Genomic DNA, 18,146 nt, shown 5'->3' on the forward strand with positions numbered 1-18,146 from the left:
TTCTAGGTCAGATATACACCTTTGTTTCGAAAGAGCATGGCTTAAAATAATCTAGTACGATGAACTTTAATAGTTAACTTCTCAATATCGCCAACATTTTTGTCGAGAGGAAAATTACATATATATGTCGTATAAAAATACTTTAATTCTCTATTAAACTGAATTGAAAAATATATTGTAATGGAATGTAGTAACGTATAAATAGCACACCTTGTTTAATAATTTCAGTTTTTATGTGTCATGTTTTGAAGGAACTCAAATTTTTGTTTTCTTTATGTTAAAAACTAATTACGAAAATTTGTTTTAATTATGTACTCAAATTTATATATGTACTATATTATAATGTAATGTATTATGTAAAATGGTTACATTTATAATTCTACACAGAACTTTATGTTATTACAAAGAAGACACTCTAATATCGAGTTTATTTTATATGCGTATAGAAATATATAAACTGTAGAGTAAATAAGTAAATTTTGATGTTGTAAATGATAAATAAATAAATTTAGGAAAAAATTAAATATTGTTATACTAATACAATAAGAGATTTGTAATCAAAGTTCTTCCAATTTTTAATAGTATTGCTTAAGCAAAACTGAATTTGTACTTTAATGAACTGATAAAGAGAAATGAAGTTGAAGTTATCGAAATTTACTGTTTAGAATTAGCCAATTAACATTTTGCTAAGTCTTAAAACTACCTTTTCATTTCGTTGAACTAATGAATAAGTTATACAGGAATTAGATTTTGAGTCACGAGAAAGTTGTAAATTTTGGAAAATTGTAGAATATATACTTATCAATTTTTGTTAATTGCTTGTATTGTCGTACAACGAGTAGTATTACTTATAATTTCTAAACAAACATGTAAACCAATTTTTCGTGTAGCTGCGTTATTCGAGTACGGACCGGGCCGGTTTTATATTTTTGATCATTTTGGAGAAAATATTCAACAGATTAACTTGAAATTTTACACATATACAATTAGCTTGATAGTACGAGGAACCACCTAACTTTTTGAAGAAATCGGGTGCCAGCAAACGTTGAACGTTTACACCGTGCCAAATATACATTCTTGCGCATACAAGGAGAAATAGTCCAATTAATATATGAATTCAGGGTGTTATAAAATTTTTGGAGTCAGAGGTCGGCATTCGAATTAAATGCCGATTTTACACTTTTTACCCTATTTAAGGAACTAACTAACGAAATTTGTTGAAATTTAAAACTTGAGTTAATTATGCTACCGTAAATTGAATTGGAAATCCAAAGGCATAAAGTGAAACTCTACCCTGAACCAAATTTCCATTTTATTAGGAATGTTAACTAAAAGCTTTCTTAAAAGTGCTTTTAAAATTTAAAAGAAGTATTTAAAGGGCATTTTCAAATTTTATCCAACATTTTCGCTAAACTAAACATCTTGCAGTCGTTTATATGCTGACCACACCAGATTTTTATGTTATTGTGACACGACAGTTTTAAGTATTTTTTCTTAGAAAGAAATGCTAATAAAAAATTTTCAGTGTTGTTTAAATAGATTTTATAATAATGTAGATAATTATATTTGTTTTATTTCCATATAAAATAGGATAAAACACATGCGAGTAGAACTACATAATATGATCTTAAATTTTTTTGAAAGATGGTTATCGAGAAGTTAATTAAATTAATATTTTTTTCGTTATATCTACATCAGTAAATGTGTTTTATACATATTTTGCATAATATGTAGACAATTTAAAATTTTACCCCGACGAATCTTAATATTTTAAGTGAAAGTTCAAACATAAAATAATTGGGGTCATTAGAGATAAAGTCATCTTTATTCAAACGAAAATGTTTATAATTTTAAACAAAAACGCTTTCTTTCAACATTATTCTTTTCCAAAAGAGTTGCAAATTCTGGAACATTATGCAATGAAATCTCTTTTTTTCACTTCGAAATTCTTTTATACAGAATTAGAATTTTTCTAAAAGAACCAAATAATGTGTACAAATTAAGCTGTATTTGGCCACGAAATATTAGCAATAATTTGGTATTACATAATATACTTTGCTAAAATTATGTATGGTATTTGCCTCATAAACTTTGCTATAATTATGTATGGGTGTGTGTACACAAATATAAATTGCGTTATAAGCACTTACTTATTACAATATCTGTAAAAAACTTGAAAATATTACTTTTAAATCATAGTAATGTGGCTGTAATTTTGTCATGTAGGACAAAAAATTAAGGAATACAAAATGTATATGTTCATAAACGGACACAAAATACATACGAATTATAAAATTACCCAACAAATATAGATTTGACATCATTATAATAGTTTATTCTTATTTTTCCAACAAAAAATTTATCATAGTTGGTATTTATTTTTAATTTCATTCCATTAAATTGTCAATAACAACAAATCCTAAAAAGTAATCCTTATTTAATCAGACTGACATATTTCAAATACATATTATAATCGTGTTCTTGACATAAATGTAGATAACAATATTTTAAAAAGAATATGTTTTTAGTACTATTTGAGTTAAAATAAAATTTATTACTAGTTTTTATAAAGATTTTAGCAAAAACTTCTCATAACTTACCTCATCTGGAAGCCATCGTTTTCTTCTTTTACTTCGACTTGGATTTACATCATAGCTATTTTTCGATAGTGATATATTTACATCAATTCTATTGCTAGTCACATCGCTGCTGCGATCCATTTTAAGATTTTCATTTAAAATTTTCTTACTAAAAATATCATCAATGTCAATAATATTATAATTATTAATTGATTTGATGGAATTAATTATTTGATTATCATGAAAATTGACAGTCTCATCATCTTTTTGAATGTCACTAGCATCATATTTGAGATTATTTTGACTTTTGTTTGTCAAAAATGTCATTTTATTTGACATTTTCTGACGTTTTGAATTTTTATTTTCTATATCATTATTTTCATCATTATTATTAGTTGCTGTCTTACTATTTAAATTATTATTATTAATAACTAAGCTAAAACTACTGTTGTTTATTTTTTTAATATTCGATTTTTTATTACTGTCACTACTGCTGTTATTTCTAATATTTTTATTTTCATTATTCCTAATTGTATCACTATTTATGATATTGTTGTTACTATCACTATCATCATAATTTTTATAATTTTTTATTTTATCATTATTTTTACTATTAAAATTATTATTATTTTTATTATTTAATTTTTTATCATTACTATTATTGGCAAGAGGAGCTAATTTTAATGAATTTGATGGAAATGATAATAATTGCATATTATTATCATTTTTATTATTTTCATTATTATAAAAAATGCTATTTAAATATAAAGGACTTATTGATAATGATGATTTTCTTCTTCTTTTAAAATCTTTTGTCTTTCGTTGCGCTTCTAATTTTTTACGTAAATTTTCACTAGCACAATGATGTTGTGGCGATTCAATTGTCATAATTGGTGTTCTACTAAAATCATTATTTAAATAATTTGAAATAGTAAATGATGGCTTTTTATTATTCATTTTAACATCACTTAATTTATATACGATTGTATGTATACCAGAATTAATTAAATCATTTGAATATCGTTCTGCTGGTTCAATGTAATATTGTTCGGTTTTTGTTGATATTGTCCCATCAATTAAATTATTTTTTGTAAGGACGGCATGTACATGAGAATTTTCATCATCTAAAATAAAAAGAAAACAATTAATATGTATATGTATGTCTATGTTGTAGTTAAATTGATATAAATATGAAATGATTTATTTTACTTTCAATTATATGTAATTTTTATAATAAGTTTATTTAAACATTATAAAAATAAAATGGTCATACATTAAAAAAATAATGACTTAAAATTCAATGCTTGTAATGTTTTTTAGTTAATAAAATACTTGTAAAATTAAAATTAATTTTTTTTTGATTACCATTTGTAATTGTCTCAATTTAATTTTTTTTCATTTAGGACTAAAATTTTGGTAATTTACAAATTTATTGGATATACATGCAGCTGCGGTTAAAGCGCAGTAACAAACCCTTAAAAAATCTAACAGTGTAAATTTTTTCAAGATATATTTTTTGCATTTTGGGAATAACACAAGGTTTTTACAACAGTTCTATTGAAAAATACTTATTGGTAATGCTTAGATATGCAAAAACGCAGTTTTGCTCCAGAAAGAAATGTTATTTAAAATATTTATTCTTTAGAAATTATGTAAATTGTTTGGAAACGGTTGGGCCCCTTTAATTTTTTTAATCAATCAGAGTATTAAATTTAATACTAACAACGCGTTGCCACAAACAATGATTAAATGTGTCCATATTTCGCTATGTGACTTATTCATGTAGAATTGTGTTTGCATACATAATATGTACATATGTATTAAATATTTTTTGTCCAGACAAAAGTTGATGAATAGGTAATTAATTTCAAATTTAATTTATTTTTTATCAATTTTTATGTGTTATTTTATTACCTATGCAGATAAGAGTACTTTTAAATCTTATAACAAGTTATAAATCATTTTGAATTTATATAAATCTATAGTTAATATTTGATAACGGTTTTTTACGACCTTTCAAACTACAATAATATTTTTTTTTTGTTCACAAATTAAAATCGTATATTATGGTCGCATAATTGTGTCTTTTTTAGATCTTATCGAAATATTTGAAAATTGTCATTAGCTGTACAGAAATTCGTATTCCATGATTTATTTCACTTGAAATAAATCATGGGATACAACTATAATTAATTATTTTTTATTTCATTTAAAACAAATAAAATAAAAATATTTGACCATTTCCTTTGCATATTTTTTTAGTTAACTGATGAATGAAAAAAATTTTTTCCAATATAAAAGCGTAATAATAACGAGTATAAGTGTATATACATATAAAATTGATTCAGTTAACTGTGGGATACCTGCCTGCATTGATTAGAATGCAAATCAATTTTGACTTCGAACAACATCATACTAACTTTAGATTCTATAGAATATGAAATTTTTATAAAAAATTATTCGCCTAATCTAATGATTATTCGCCTTCATTTTTAGATTTTCTTTCCAGTTTCTCCAATAGTTATAGCTCTTAGTATATTCACACATATTATTTCATTAATTTTAAAAAAGTACTTGAAATAAAAACCGCATTTAACAAAAGTCTAAAATCTGTCTTTAGGTCTTAACGTTACAAATAGAAAAAGGAATTCAATATACGATTTTTCTTATGTATACAGAAAAAATAATATATTTACGCTATAAAATAAGACAGTATTCAATTACAAACACGCTCAGGTTGTTGTACAGATTTGTATAGGTAAATGTGTATGTATTTATTTGAATCATCAATAAGTACCTGTCTGTCAGTAATGATAAAATGAGGATTTTTATTATTTTTTTTTTTTTCATTGATAATATTTCAATTATAATGAAAATTTTTCGATTTTTATATGTTTTTTATACCATTTGAAAATAGACATAAAAATACTTGATTTTCGATAAGAATTATTGCCGTACGAAATATTGCATATACAGTCGAATACACATTTATAAGTAAGATTTCTTAATATGCAAAATTCTCCATACCAAATGTATTCATACCGCTTAACTGTAGCACTCTTGATATCACTTAACTTTTATAAGCATGAAAATTATTGACAGTTTTCTCATTTTTATATACAAGTATATATTTTCCCTTATTAACACAAATTTTTGCTTATACTTTAGAATAGCTTGTCATAAGACATAAAAAATGATAGATTAATAGAATATTGAATGTAACACATCTCTAATGTGTACACACGCACACATCCCTATTATAAAGTTGAAAAAAAAAATTTAATTTTTCCATTGAGAAAAAAATTTTGCCGAAAAGAGTACAAATAAGCGTGTTCGACTGTATGTAAAAGGACTGAAGGTGAAAAAAATGAAAAAAATTGGATATTTGCCGTATTACATAATATATTTTTATAAAACAAATCCTATAACAGAAAGGAAATTGCTTTTATTATCCTTTTTAATGTTATAAAAATTAGTTTTCGTGTATATAAATAAATTTTCATATTTTTAATAATGTCCTCTTCGGTACTATTTACTAATATATTAAAAATTTCCTATTAACTACACAAAGAGATTTAAATTATAATAATAACAATTTGTAAAAATTGTGCAATTCAGAACTTCTTGGAAAACTTTTTCTGTAACATAAGTAAGCTATATTAGGATAAGAAAATTTAATCTTCAATAAATACCTCCAAAATTTCAATAATGCTTTTACAAAAGAAGTATAAAGATTTTCATTCTTTTCCTTTATTATTTGGCGTAACAAGAATCCTTTTAAATGTTTTAAATCGGAAATTTAGAAATTTTTTAGAAATAAAGTTATATAATATTTTTCTATAATTAGATCAAAGTTATGGTTCTGCTATCGTTCTTCTGCTTTTTAAACAAAATAATTCTGGTAAGGTATGAGAAAAATAATTTCAATGAACATCCAACACGTTTAAATTTTATTTTCCCACATTACTAAAATAAAAATCTATAATAAAGGGAACCTATTTCAAAAGCTATAGAAAATTAATATTATTCGCTTCTTTTATTTTATAAAAATAAAAGCAAAAGAGTTTTATAAAGCGAATTTTTGTAGTGCCTTTTAAAAACTATTGTAAAACACTTAAATTATTTAAAAAAAAAATATTAATTTTAAAAATAATAAAAAACAATAAGACAAACACCTTGTTTACGTGTGCTGGAATACATGTGTACATACACTACATATTTTCAAATCAAAATGCACTTCATGCAAGTTATTCCTTTATGTTTATAGGAAAATTAAATTTGCATAATTGATTTCCAAAGGTGTATAAACGACCAACAATTTTAGGGTGTCAAAACATATATTTAAAACCGCCCTACATTGGTGAATATTTTACAAAATGTTGTGTTTAATACTAAAGGTTGTTTTTTTGTACACCTTTTCGTATATGTAGTATGTATTTTATGTATAGAAAGTGTTTGCTTTTTAATTTTTGGAATTTATAATTATGGCGAGAGAAAAAGCAACAAAAAATATTAAAATATTTTTAATTTAGAATAAATGGTACCTGTATATAGGTACATAAGTTTTTCACATTTTATTATGCTAAAATTTTCATATTATGCTAAACATGGCGTTTATATCATACTATATTTTAGTATTAGACTAATTAAATTTTGTTTTATAAATTAATTTAATATGAAATTAATGCTTGACTTTTTATCATTGCTCATCTTCCTTTGTGCAATGTTCTTAATAATTATCTCTATATAATTATCTCAAAATCTCTAGTTTCTTAGTCGTATTCTTTTCTATTGCAACAAAATAGCATCTACAATAAAATGAAAAAATTTGTATTTAATGAGTCTAGATTTTTAATTAAGAAATAGAATTAGATACAATTAATTTTTCGGTAATGATTCTATATCGTATTAAAAGAACATGTTACCAAATATATAAGATCTTACATAACCACACATCTCATTATTCTTTAAATTGAATAATATATCTATTTTGCATTTTGATGTTAAGGAGACCAAACCCGTAAGCGTACACAATATGTTTTTGAATTAAATTCGTAAATGATTTTCTTTGTTCTTCGTACATTTATAAAACCCAGGATAAAATTTAGGATCTCATATTTTTTGCCTTTGTGTTGCGCATTTTACTCTGTAATATATATCTACGAGCATATATCTATATTATACGTATAAAATTTAATATAATTTAATATATTATATTGTAGAAATAAATTTTTATTATTATTACTACATAATATTATTACTATTATAAGAAAAATCTTTAATTTCGAATTCTCTATTCGAGTAAATAATATGAGCTCGCCTGTAAGATATAATTTCTTTACTATTATCATTATTATTATTATTATTCTTATTAATTTTATACCTATACCAACCGCATATTACGATTACAAACATACCATAATAATTTTCATATTATGCATGTATGAATGTGTTAAGTTGAAACAGGATTAAATGCAATAATAATGTATTTGAAATATGTATGTAAGTGTGTAAGTGATGTCGTCGTTTTAAGAAAAGAAAAGTACGAAAAATACGAAAATAAGGAAGAAACGGAGCATGTATTACGCAAAGCAGTAATAAAACTAATCATAGGAGCATATTTTTAAGGAAGAAAAATAATTTTTTTTTTTATGATCTTATTGTTATTATTTTTTTTTGTCTTTACTTTAATTCTGTTATGATATTTTGCTCCTATTTTTTAATGTGGATGGCATCAGGATATTCTTTAGTATAAGAGAACAGTAAAAGAAATTTTTCTCTAGGGGAAGATAAAATGAGAACAAGTTCTTAATATCCTGATATTTTTTTTTTTTTGGTTTTTTCATTTATTTGTTATTTTAGTTATTTTTCTGATATTCGTTTTTGCGAAAATTGTTATTTTCTTTTTGTTTTTCGGTTTTTATTGCTTCTGTGTGTGCGATATAAACTTTTCTTATTGTTTCTGATATTGTTGGTATCTTTAATTTTCAGGAAAAGAAAAGCATTTTCATTTACTCTTCTCTTATTTTTTTCGTTTTCGTATTTTTCTGTGTTTTCCTTCGAAAAAGAAAAGATAATAATGGATTCTTCGTTTTTTTTTTAATATCAGAGTTTCTTTAAAAAAGTAAATATTATAGTTCATTGAGCTTGAAACAAAGAGCAGAAGAATATTATAGAATAGAAAAAACAGAACAAGAAAGGAAGAAAGAATTTTTTTCTTGTTCATACAATTTTTATAGTTTTAAAGAAAGCAGATTTTTCTTCTCATTTTAAAATTTGCTTGAAGAAGAAAAATAAATTATCGTTTTTTTTTTAAACTTTTATTAAAAATTTTAAGAGAATTTAAAAAAGAAAAATAATTTTTTTAAAAATAGTCCAAAATCTGTTCTTTTTGATTATTCATAAGCCACTAGTGTTAAAAAGTTGACTATATTCACTGTTACTTTAAAAAACTGCACTATTTTTTAATTATACTTAGTGAGGTGGGAAAATTGTTTTAAGATGAAGTTGCCATGTGTGCATATTTTTTTTCTTTTTTTTTTTTAGTGATTATTAATAAAGTTAGAGTTCTTTAATAAGAATATTTATAGACACGCATTATTATTCTTATTTCTTTTTGGAAAAGTTGTTGTTTTTCTGTTTTAAAAGAAAAAGGAAAATTAGAAAAAAAAAGTTTTGTCACAATTTACGATACTTGTTTTATTTTTTTGGTGGAAATTGTGATAAATCGTGGTAAAAAAGTAATTTATTTTGTTCATTGAACTTACGATCTTATAAGTAAAATTTAGAAATATTTTCACAAAGTTCTAAAATTTTATATTTTTTATCTTTTTCTTAAATAATTGTTATACCCATCCAATTATACGAGCATTTCAGGACTTCAAAATTTCAGGTATTCGCTTTGTGAATCTTTATTATTTTTGTTAGGAAAATAATAAATTTTTTTTTTCAGCACTTTAATATAGAGAACTTTAAGAACAATAGGAAAGCCCTTTTTTTTGCAAAAATAGTTGAAAATTTCTAATTTTTTTCATTTCTAATTCTCGTTTTTTACTATGATATTTAGAGTTTAGTATTTAGTTACTGTTCATTTTTTCCAAAAGTATTTTGCAAAATACTGAAACTTGGTCAAATCATAATCGCAATTTGTTAAAAAACTCAAGATCCACTCAACAAAACTCACTTTAATTTTAAGAAAAGCGATTTAAGGTATAAACATAATCGAATACTGCATGTGATATGCGAAATGAAATTTTCATTTTATCATACTTGGCTCATGTAAACTTAAGAAAAAAATCAGTAATTTTAGTAATTATTGTGAATGAAATTTCGAAATCTTATATATGCGACAGTGATTTATCTATATAAGACAATATAAAACTTTAGCACTAACTACATATTCTGTTTGTTAATCAATGCAAAATTAATATCAGGCAAGTAAAAAATATTCTAATTATTGTTAAAAGTAAAATAATTATTATTTACTTTACCAGGGTATGAATAATTAAAATACAAAAGAATGATAGAATTTTCTATATCCTTCTTTCTTTCTCTATCTCCCTTAATGTCAGAATATTTCTCAAAGAATAGTTTTTCTTTAGTAAAAAAGATTTACTGCGGAGGAAATTATTTAAAGCAAAATTATTTTTGTTTTAAGATGAAATAATACACTTGATATACATAATATACTTGTATATACAAATATATTTTAAGAAGTACATACATACTTAATAATAATTTTCAAGAGTAGAAATAATTTTCCGGAGATTTTCCATCAGATTATAATTTTCTTTCGTTTAGATGAAAAATCCTTAATAAGACTATTTTACAGATTACCTTGATATAAGGGATGATTGGTTTTTTTTTTTTCATTATTATAAGTAATGAAAAATTGTACAAATACGAACTAATATTCAATTTTTTTGTCTTATTTTTTGGATTTCTTTTTTCAAGTTTGGACAGCTATTTTTGTACAAAACGTAATTTAAAAGTTATTTTAGGACAAAGAGAAAAATATTAAAACAATAAGAATATAACCTCAACCTTTCATATGGTAAGGATTTGTTACTTTTGATCCTGTAGTAAAAAATAATTATTTTATTATCAAGAAAAGCAAAATGAATGAAAAATAAAATTACAATGTGGTTTACGTCAAAAAAAAAACAAAGAAGAAAACCTTTAAAATAAATGTATAAATCTCCTCTTTTCTCTCCCTAATTTATACAAAAAGAAAGCTCAATATGATCTTACTCTTGTATTTTGTGGCGTACAAGTTCCATCTGCTCTGCTTTTTTCATTCGTTTTTTCCTATAATATTATTGTGATTTGTTGTGACACATTACCAAAATGGGAATACACAGAAAAATGTTTTGAAATACTAAAAATATATGAGAAAAGAGTCAAGAAAAAAAAAAACAAATAAATAAATTGTGGAATCAAACCAACAAAATCCCATTTGATTCGTTTAAATTGTCTGTTTCAGCATAAATTGTACATTAACTTCAATCCCCTTATGGATCTTGAGTTTTCTAATACAACAATATTTTATGTGTTGTTTTCTTATAGACACATATGCATGTACATATTCTTCAACGTACTTATATCTAAAACATGTTACAAAATGTCTTAATAGAAGATTGTTCCTATTCATTGACTGACTTGAGAAATCAATTTAAGTAGTTTACAACCATAAAAAATTGAAGCAGTGGCAAAGAAAAAAAAATAAAAAATTCTCATAATGTTGTCAAAAATTTTAATTGGAAATATTTGAACATTAAATAAAATTTGAGTTCAAAGTACAATTGAATAATTTTACGAAAATGAAATGTGGTGAATACAAATGACTTTAAGAGATGAGAAAAATTTGGATTAAATTCTATTAGTATGAAGTTAGTATGGAAAGTTTAGCATTTTTTTTTTTTTAATTTCAACCATTTGCTTCTAATAGTGGCAACTTTTCCAACTACTTATATCAAATTCTATAATTTTTTTAACAAATTTAATATCTAATTCACTATTATATGAGTATGTACATATATACATAATATGTACATAGATCTAGATCTGTTCTATTCCAGCTAAGCTTATTGTTATCACGAAACGATAATGGAAGAATCATACGAGTAATTGACAATATATTTTGTATTTATAAGAGATATGTCAACTGTAAGGTATAATATAAAATTGTTATACGAGTATTAATTCTTTTTTATAAAATAGGTGGAACAAAATTTTAGTTCATATTTCTAGTATGAATTATGATCTATAAAATTTTTTATTTTAAATTACTCTAATTACTTTTTCTTGTATAGAATTTTATTTCCATCAAATATTTTGTCATTAACTAGAGCATTTTTATTCAAAATATTTATTTGAATAATGTATATAACATTAAGTATTCGTTCATATTTAAAAAACAAAGTAAACAAATAGAAATAAAATATGTATATGGGACAATATTTTTTTAAATGTGGCCTAATTCCATTGTTTAAAACCATGCCAAAATATGTATTCAATGCCAAAATATGAGATATGCAATGACCGTGTATGTAAAATTTATGTAGGATTTTACAATTTATAAAATATTTTAAGTTTTTTTTTTCAAAATCGTTTTAAAATTTTAATTTTTATTCATATATTAATGTATTATTTATGTATGCAATATAGATTTTGTTTCACTCTAAAATTAAAATTCTAAAAAACATTTCATCCTTTTTAGGCTATTACTACAGCTAATAGACCGTAATGATAGCATAATGAGAAAAAAAATACTGACCCGCCTTAAATAATAATTTCAGTTTAATAATATTATACAAAAATTTTTTATTTTACCATTTTAAAGTTGAAGCTGAAAATTCAATAATCAATATTGCAACCTCTGTAAAATTAAAAAAAAAGTTCTCCGCATATTTATTTTTTCCTAACATATGACAAAGTCTATATGATATTAGAAAATATTTTTCACGCTCCTTAATAAAAACCAGTTTCTTTGTACAGCTGATGATGCTTTACTTTTGTTATATCATTTAATTTTTTTTTTTCCTCATGCCAAAATGATATTGCGGCTTCATGTGAGACCAATTTTTTTAAGTGTATTGCTTAGAATTTTTTATTTTTATTTATATCTAAGGACATTTTCCATAAAAGTATTTATGAATGCGGTATGTCCATATTATATTCTTGTGTAATGGTATGTAACAAGAAAACGTTTAAAAATTATAAGCAGGCCGCTTTTATTATTCAAACGTCACGATTGAAACCACATTGCACACATTATTATAATATGAAAAAAAAAAACAAATTTAGGTCATTACCATTGTATGTAAACTCAAAAGGAATTTTCTCTTTTATGAATATTTGAGCTACATAAAAGAGCACACAAAAAATCATCTTTTTATTTTTAATACTTATTTTTTTTTCTATATATGTATATAAAATGAATAGTAACATATGTAAATATTTGTAAGTATTTTAGAAAAAGAGCAAAAAAAAAGTTCAAAAAAAAAAAAATTACAAAAAAATAATAATGTTAATCCTCTGTTAAAACATTTTTACTGCTTAAAAATTTAAATCTTTAAAATATTTGTGAAATCATTTAAAATAAATGTTACGAAATTTGATTGTTAAGGTGCAGGCATAATGAATTTGCTTCTCCAACTGAAACATATCTAAAGTTAAAAATTTTTCAAAGTCATTGTACTAAAATAAAAACCGTATAATCTTATATAAGAACCGTATAAAGTTCATACAGTGTTTTGGCTAAAGTTAAATGAGACAACGACAAAAGAGTCAAACAGAATTCTCTTTCCTATTTTCGACAAATTCTGTTGTAACATAACCACCATTTGTGGGTTCAAATTACTAATCCAATTGCAATACGAGTTCCGATATTCCTGCTCTTTAAGTATGCTAATGCAAATTTAGAATTTTCAAAATTTCAAAAGCACATTCCTTAAATAAATATCTTACAGTTGGCAGAGCATATTAATATTTTTTTTTCTTTTCTTTTTATTACTTTCCAGATGGAACAATCGAGTGAATTTGTATAAAAATTTTATATTTTAATTTTACAAGGACAATAAAAAGGACCATTTGATCTTGATTTAAATAAGAGCAAGAGAAAAAAAAAGCATATTACGTATTACAATTTGTGTTAGTAGAAAAAACCGCAAAAGAATAAAAAATATTTTTACTGTTTTATAAAAAGAGAATTCTAGTTATTTTTTCTAACTTTAATGATATTCTTGTAATATCTAAGCGAAACCATAACTAGATATTAAAACATTCAGCTATGGAGAACATTTTTTAATTATTTTACAAAAGATAAAATGGATAAGAACTAGATTTCTGCAGTTTACCTTGTTAAGGTAAAATAACGTTCATAACGCACTCATTGCGATTATTGTCTATAATAATTTCACGTCAGAAGACGCAATTAGCTATTTTTTTTTCAAAGAAAATTATTCCAAAAGGTCTTAGGGGCTTAACCTTTAAATGGTAAGAAAAAGCTTTAACTTTTCCTCTAAACAAAAAATTTTTTTAGCTAGATAAAAATGTGTACGAAATTCACTAATTGCAAACAAATGCGTGAGAGCTATAAAAAAGTAATTCTGTAAATTTAATATACAAAATTAAAGGTCCATTAGATTTTCGACAACCTCTCTACTAAGTGAACATTAAATTGACCCTGGTGTTTATTTACTTATTGTGTTTATTTGTTTTTACATTCAGAATCTATAAATTAGAAATTATTCTACAATTCTTCATCGCAGAATTGCAGAACACATTGACATTTTAGAGTAAAAGAGGTTATTCAGTTAAATTTTTATAAATAAAAGTCAAGTCGTACACATGGACGCCCATTCTATAAAAGTATGTCCCTATTCTTCGAAAATATTTAATCAGGTTATAAAATAAAAGTCTAGGCTTTCGTTGTCAATAAAAGAATTCTTGATTAATAAGGATTTAAAATGTTATAGAACTCAAAATTATTTCAATTTATATTTTCGATGAAATTCAATAAAAAATGCACACAATAATTGGTACTTATATAGACTTTATCTTTAGAAACTGTTTTCGTTTTATTTGCTCTAAAAAAAAAAAGGAATTTCATATCAAGAACATTTTCCAATCGAATTTTTTTTTTATTTATTAACTGTCAACTGTTATCTAAGTACGTTTTTACAGCAAATTTATTAAATACCAAATCAATAATGTAGTAGATAAGTGATTATTTCTGCTCAAATAAAGTGTGCTTTAGTTTTTTAGTTACAAAAAAAATTAAAAAAAAAATTTAGAATTATTACAAATTTTAGCTTCGAAATCTTGGCACTGTCAAACACAAACCACCTTCTTAATCATTTACTTTATAATATAGCCAACAAAAAAAAAAAAAAAAATAAGGATTACTTTATTTCAAGTAGGTGATTAAATTTTCTTCTTTTTCCCTGTTTGTTCGTATGATTTATATAGGTAAAATTTTTATATATGTTTTTTTTAAATTACAATTATAATGGAAAGTAAATGGGTTTTATACAACTATGTAACATGCAAACATATTGAAAAAGGTAATACACATGTTTTTCATTTCTATATTCAAGTATACATATGAGTGTGTGCATATACTAAACATATTGTAGACAGAATATTTCCACTTCAATTTTCATTATTTAAAAATCAATTTCTTTACTTGATATAAGAGAAAGGAATAAAAGTGAAAAAAAAAAAACAGAAAACTCTCTGCAATTCACTCTGAAATCGGTTTAAAGAATTTCAAATAAAAATCAAGGCTTTCTGTTTGATAGGGGCTTAAAAGGACTTTTGAAAATCAATTTTTAAATAATGATTTCTAACTTTAATTTCTGCTTTATTTTTTCTTGTTTTGATTTTTCTTTTACAATTTTATACAAAAACCAAAGACTTATTTTCCTTCTGAGTAGATGCTTGAACAGGACTGATTTTCGGTTCAAAAAGAATTCAACATAAATCTTTTTTTCATGATTTGTTTTCTTTTATGCTTGGAAGAAATGGTTATTTTCCTCCATCCTTTTTCAAAAAAAAAAAAAAAAAATGTGAATTTCTGCCTTTTATTTTTGTTTTTACAGTTTTGAATTGTGGCAAAAAAAAAATGTATTTTTTTTTAATCTACTCAAGTTAAAAAACAAAATTATAAAAAAATAAAGGAGAAACAAGAAAAACTTAAATCCAAGAATAAAGTAAAAAAATAAGAAAAAAATATAAAAAATCTGTACGATATGCCTACATCCTGTCTTATTTCGTTGGGTTATTTGTTAAGTGATTTCCTTCTATAAGGGATAAGGAAATTGTATATGATGGCGTGAAATTAAAAAAAAAGCAGAATAATATAAACAGAAAAAGAAAAAAAACCAAAACTTGTTGGTAAAAATTGAATTTTTTGGCAACCATTTTGGTAAACATTTTATAACGAAAAACATGAAGTATTTGAAATATTTAAATCGATCCGACAAATAATTCTAAACCGAAACCAAAACAACAAAAAATAAAATCAATATTGTTTAACTGATATTATAAAGATTAAATTAAGCATGTCTTAGGATTAAAATTTTATATCAATTCACAAAAATTAAATGGCTTAAGCAAAGACAAATTTAATGATTTGCTGAAGTTAACATTAATACAGGCAGTCTATAATAGCGTACTCAAAAATTCGTACTTTGAACATTAATAAACAATAAAATTATTCATAAACGACCTCAATCAAAAAACTATCCATAACGAAATTATCAATATTTTTTTAATCAATAAAATCTAAAATCAGCCTGAGCACTTTGAGCTCAAATATTAAATATAGCAATTTTATGGCTATAATCAGAACTGGAGTTGTTGAGCGGTGTCTATAAACTTTGTTTTTCATATTTATGTTATCTATGTTGTCTGTAAGACAGTTAATGCTCGAATGTTGCATTAAATTTCTGATATTTGTAATATAAAATGAGACTAACGTAGTTTTAATATAATTCCTAAACTCATAAAAATTCTCAAAAAACAACGTAATTGGCGACCTCAGAAGGAAAAAAGAATTAATATAGTAAATGCATTGAAAAGTACAGGCTCTGGTCCGAAAAGGAAATGAAATATTTCTGAAGCAAACCATTTAAGGAAAATAGGAAACTGTAAATTAAATAGAACGATAAAATAAATATAAATTGAATCGGGGAATATTATAACCGCAGTTAATGCATATTGTTTAATATTTTAAGTATCCTTATTCCCATTTTGCATAAAATCTACCTTGAGGAGTAAAGAGTGATTGCAAAATTCGATGTACAACACAGATATGTTAGTTATAAAAGATTTTATAGAATTAATTAAAAATTTTTCTTAAAAATTCATATTTTTTCAAAGTTCTTTATGAATCACAATTTAATTAAAGCTTTGAAACGTTGTCAATACTAAACAATAATTCTAACTAATTAATTCAAATGAAAATGAATGGCAACGGTAACTCTAACATCCAAAATTAAATTACACATATACTAGAAATTTATTTATGTTAAATTTAGAAATTGTCCATCATTTAGAGTCAAGTCCATCAAAATATCTGAACAATATTTATTTTATATAATATCCTTGTTCTATTTTTATTATTTTTATAATATAAATAAAAATCACGAACTTACACATAATATATCATTTTTTGTATTTTAACAGCACAAAAACAAAAAAATAGAGAATGAGATTTTTATGTGGACTTCCCACATAGACATAACGTCATCCTTAATGTTTAGTAATGTCTCTGTTGCGTGACTCAATATGTTACTGCCTCTATCTATTATGAACTGAAATTGATTAATTTTATGAAATTAAGAGTATAGAGAGAGGAAAGTAAAAAGAGAATAGGGTGAAGAAATAAAACAACAATGTGAAGGAAGAAAAAACGGAAATTTATCACCAATCCTAGGAAAAAGGAAATTTTCAAACATATATATACATTAAATAATAAAACAGAAAAACCAAAAAAAAAAAAAACAAAAAACAAAATAAAAACAACAACAAAATATTTATTTAGGAAACCAAGTATAAGGCTTATACATATTTACACTTTTGAAATGGTATGAAAATTTTTTAAAGAGCTTATTAAGAGCAAATATGTACGTATATGACTATGTTTGTACCCTATAAAAGAAAAAAGTATGCGTTTCAAAAAGTTTAGGCGGGACAGCCAAAATCGCTTTCAAGTTGGTTTTAAATTATACTTATTTTTTAAGAAAAATTTTATATACATAAAAGCAATGAAAAGTCAAAATTGACTTTTGCCACAAATTGGGTTCGGGTTACCTAACAAATTATTGCGTTATAAGTCAGCGCCAGAGACTGAATATTATCATTATGATCGAATGACACTATTCGGTTATTATCTGCTATAAGGGGCTTAACTTTAATGTTAACCTCTATGCTTTTGTAAACCAATTAAGAATAGTTTTTTTTGTATTATAGAGATGAGTAGAAGTATGTAAAAATTTCTGTTTAGTGCTTTATTTTGTAGATTGACAAATTTAGTTGTGATTTTTCAATTTTAACAATGAT

At 23.8% G+C, this 18,146-nt stretch overlaps 1 protein-coding gene across 1 annotated transcript in view; it reads right to left on the minus strand.

Annotated features, from left to right (window-relative positions):
• The window catches only part of LOC129612138 (putative uncharacterized protein DDB_G0282133), a 228,961-nt gene that overhangs the window by 93,934 nt on the left and 116,881 nt on the right, over positions 1 to 18,146 (minus strand). Inside the window, exon 5 of the mRNA XM_055525656.1 lies at positions 2,601 to 3,703. Coding sequence (XP_055381631.1) covers positions 2,601 to 3,703 — 1,103 coding nt within the window. The remainder of the gene's footprint in view (positions 1 to 2,600; positions 3,704 to 18,146) is intronic.

This window comes from Condylostylus longicornis, unplaced genomic scaffold (genome assembly GCF_029603195.1).
Source record: "Condylostylus longicornis isolate FDR11 unplaced genomic scaffold, ASM2960319v2 ptg000004l, whole genome shotgun sequence".
NCBI lineage: Eukaryota > Metazoa > Arthropoda > Insecta > Diptera > Dolichopodidae > Condylostylus > Condylostylus longicornis.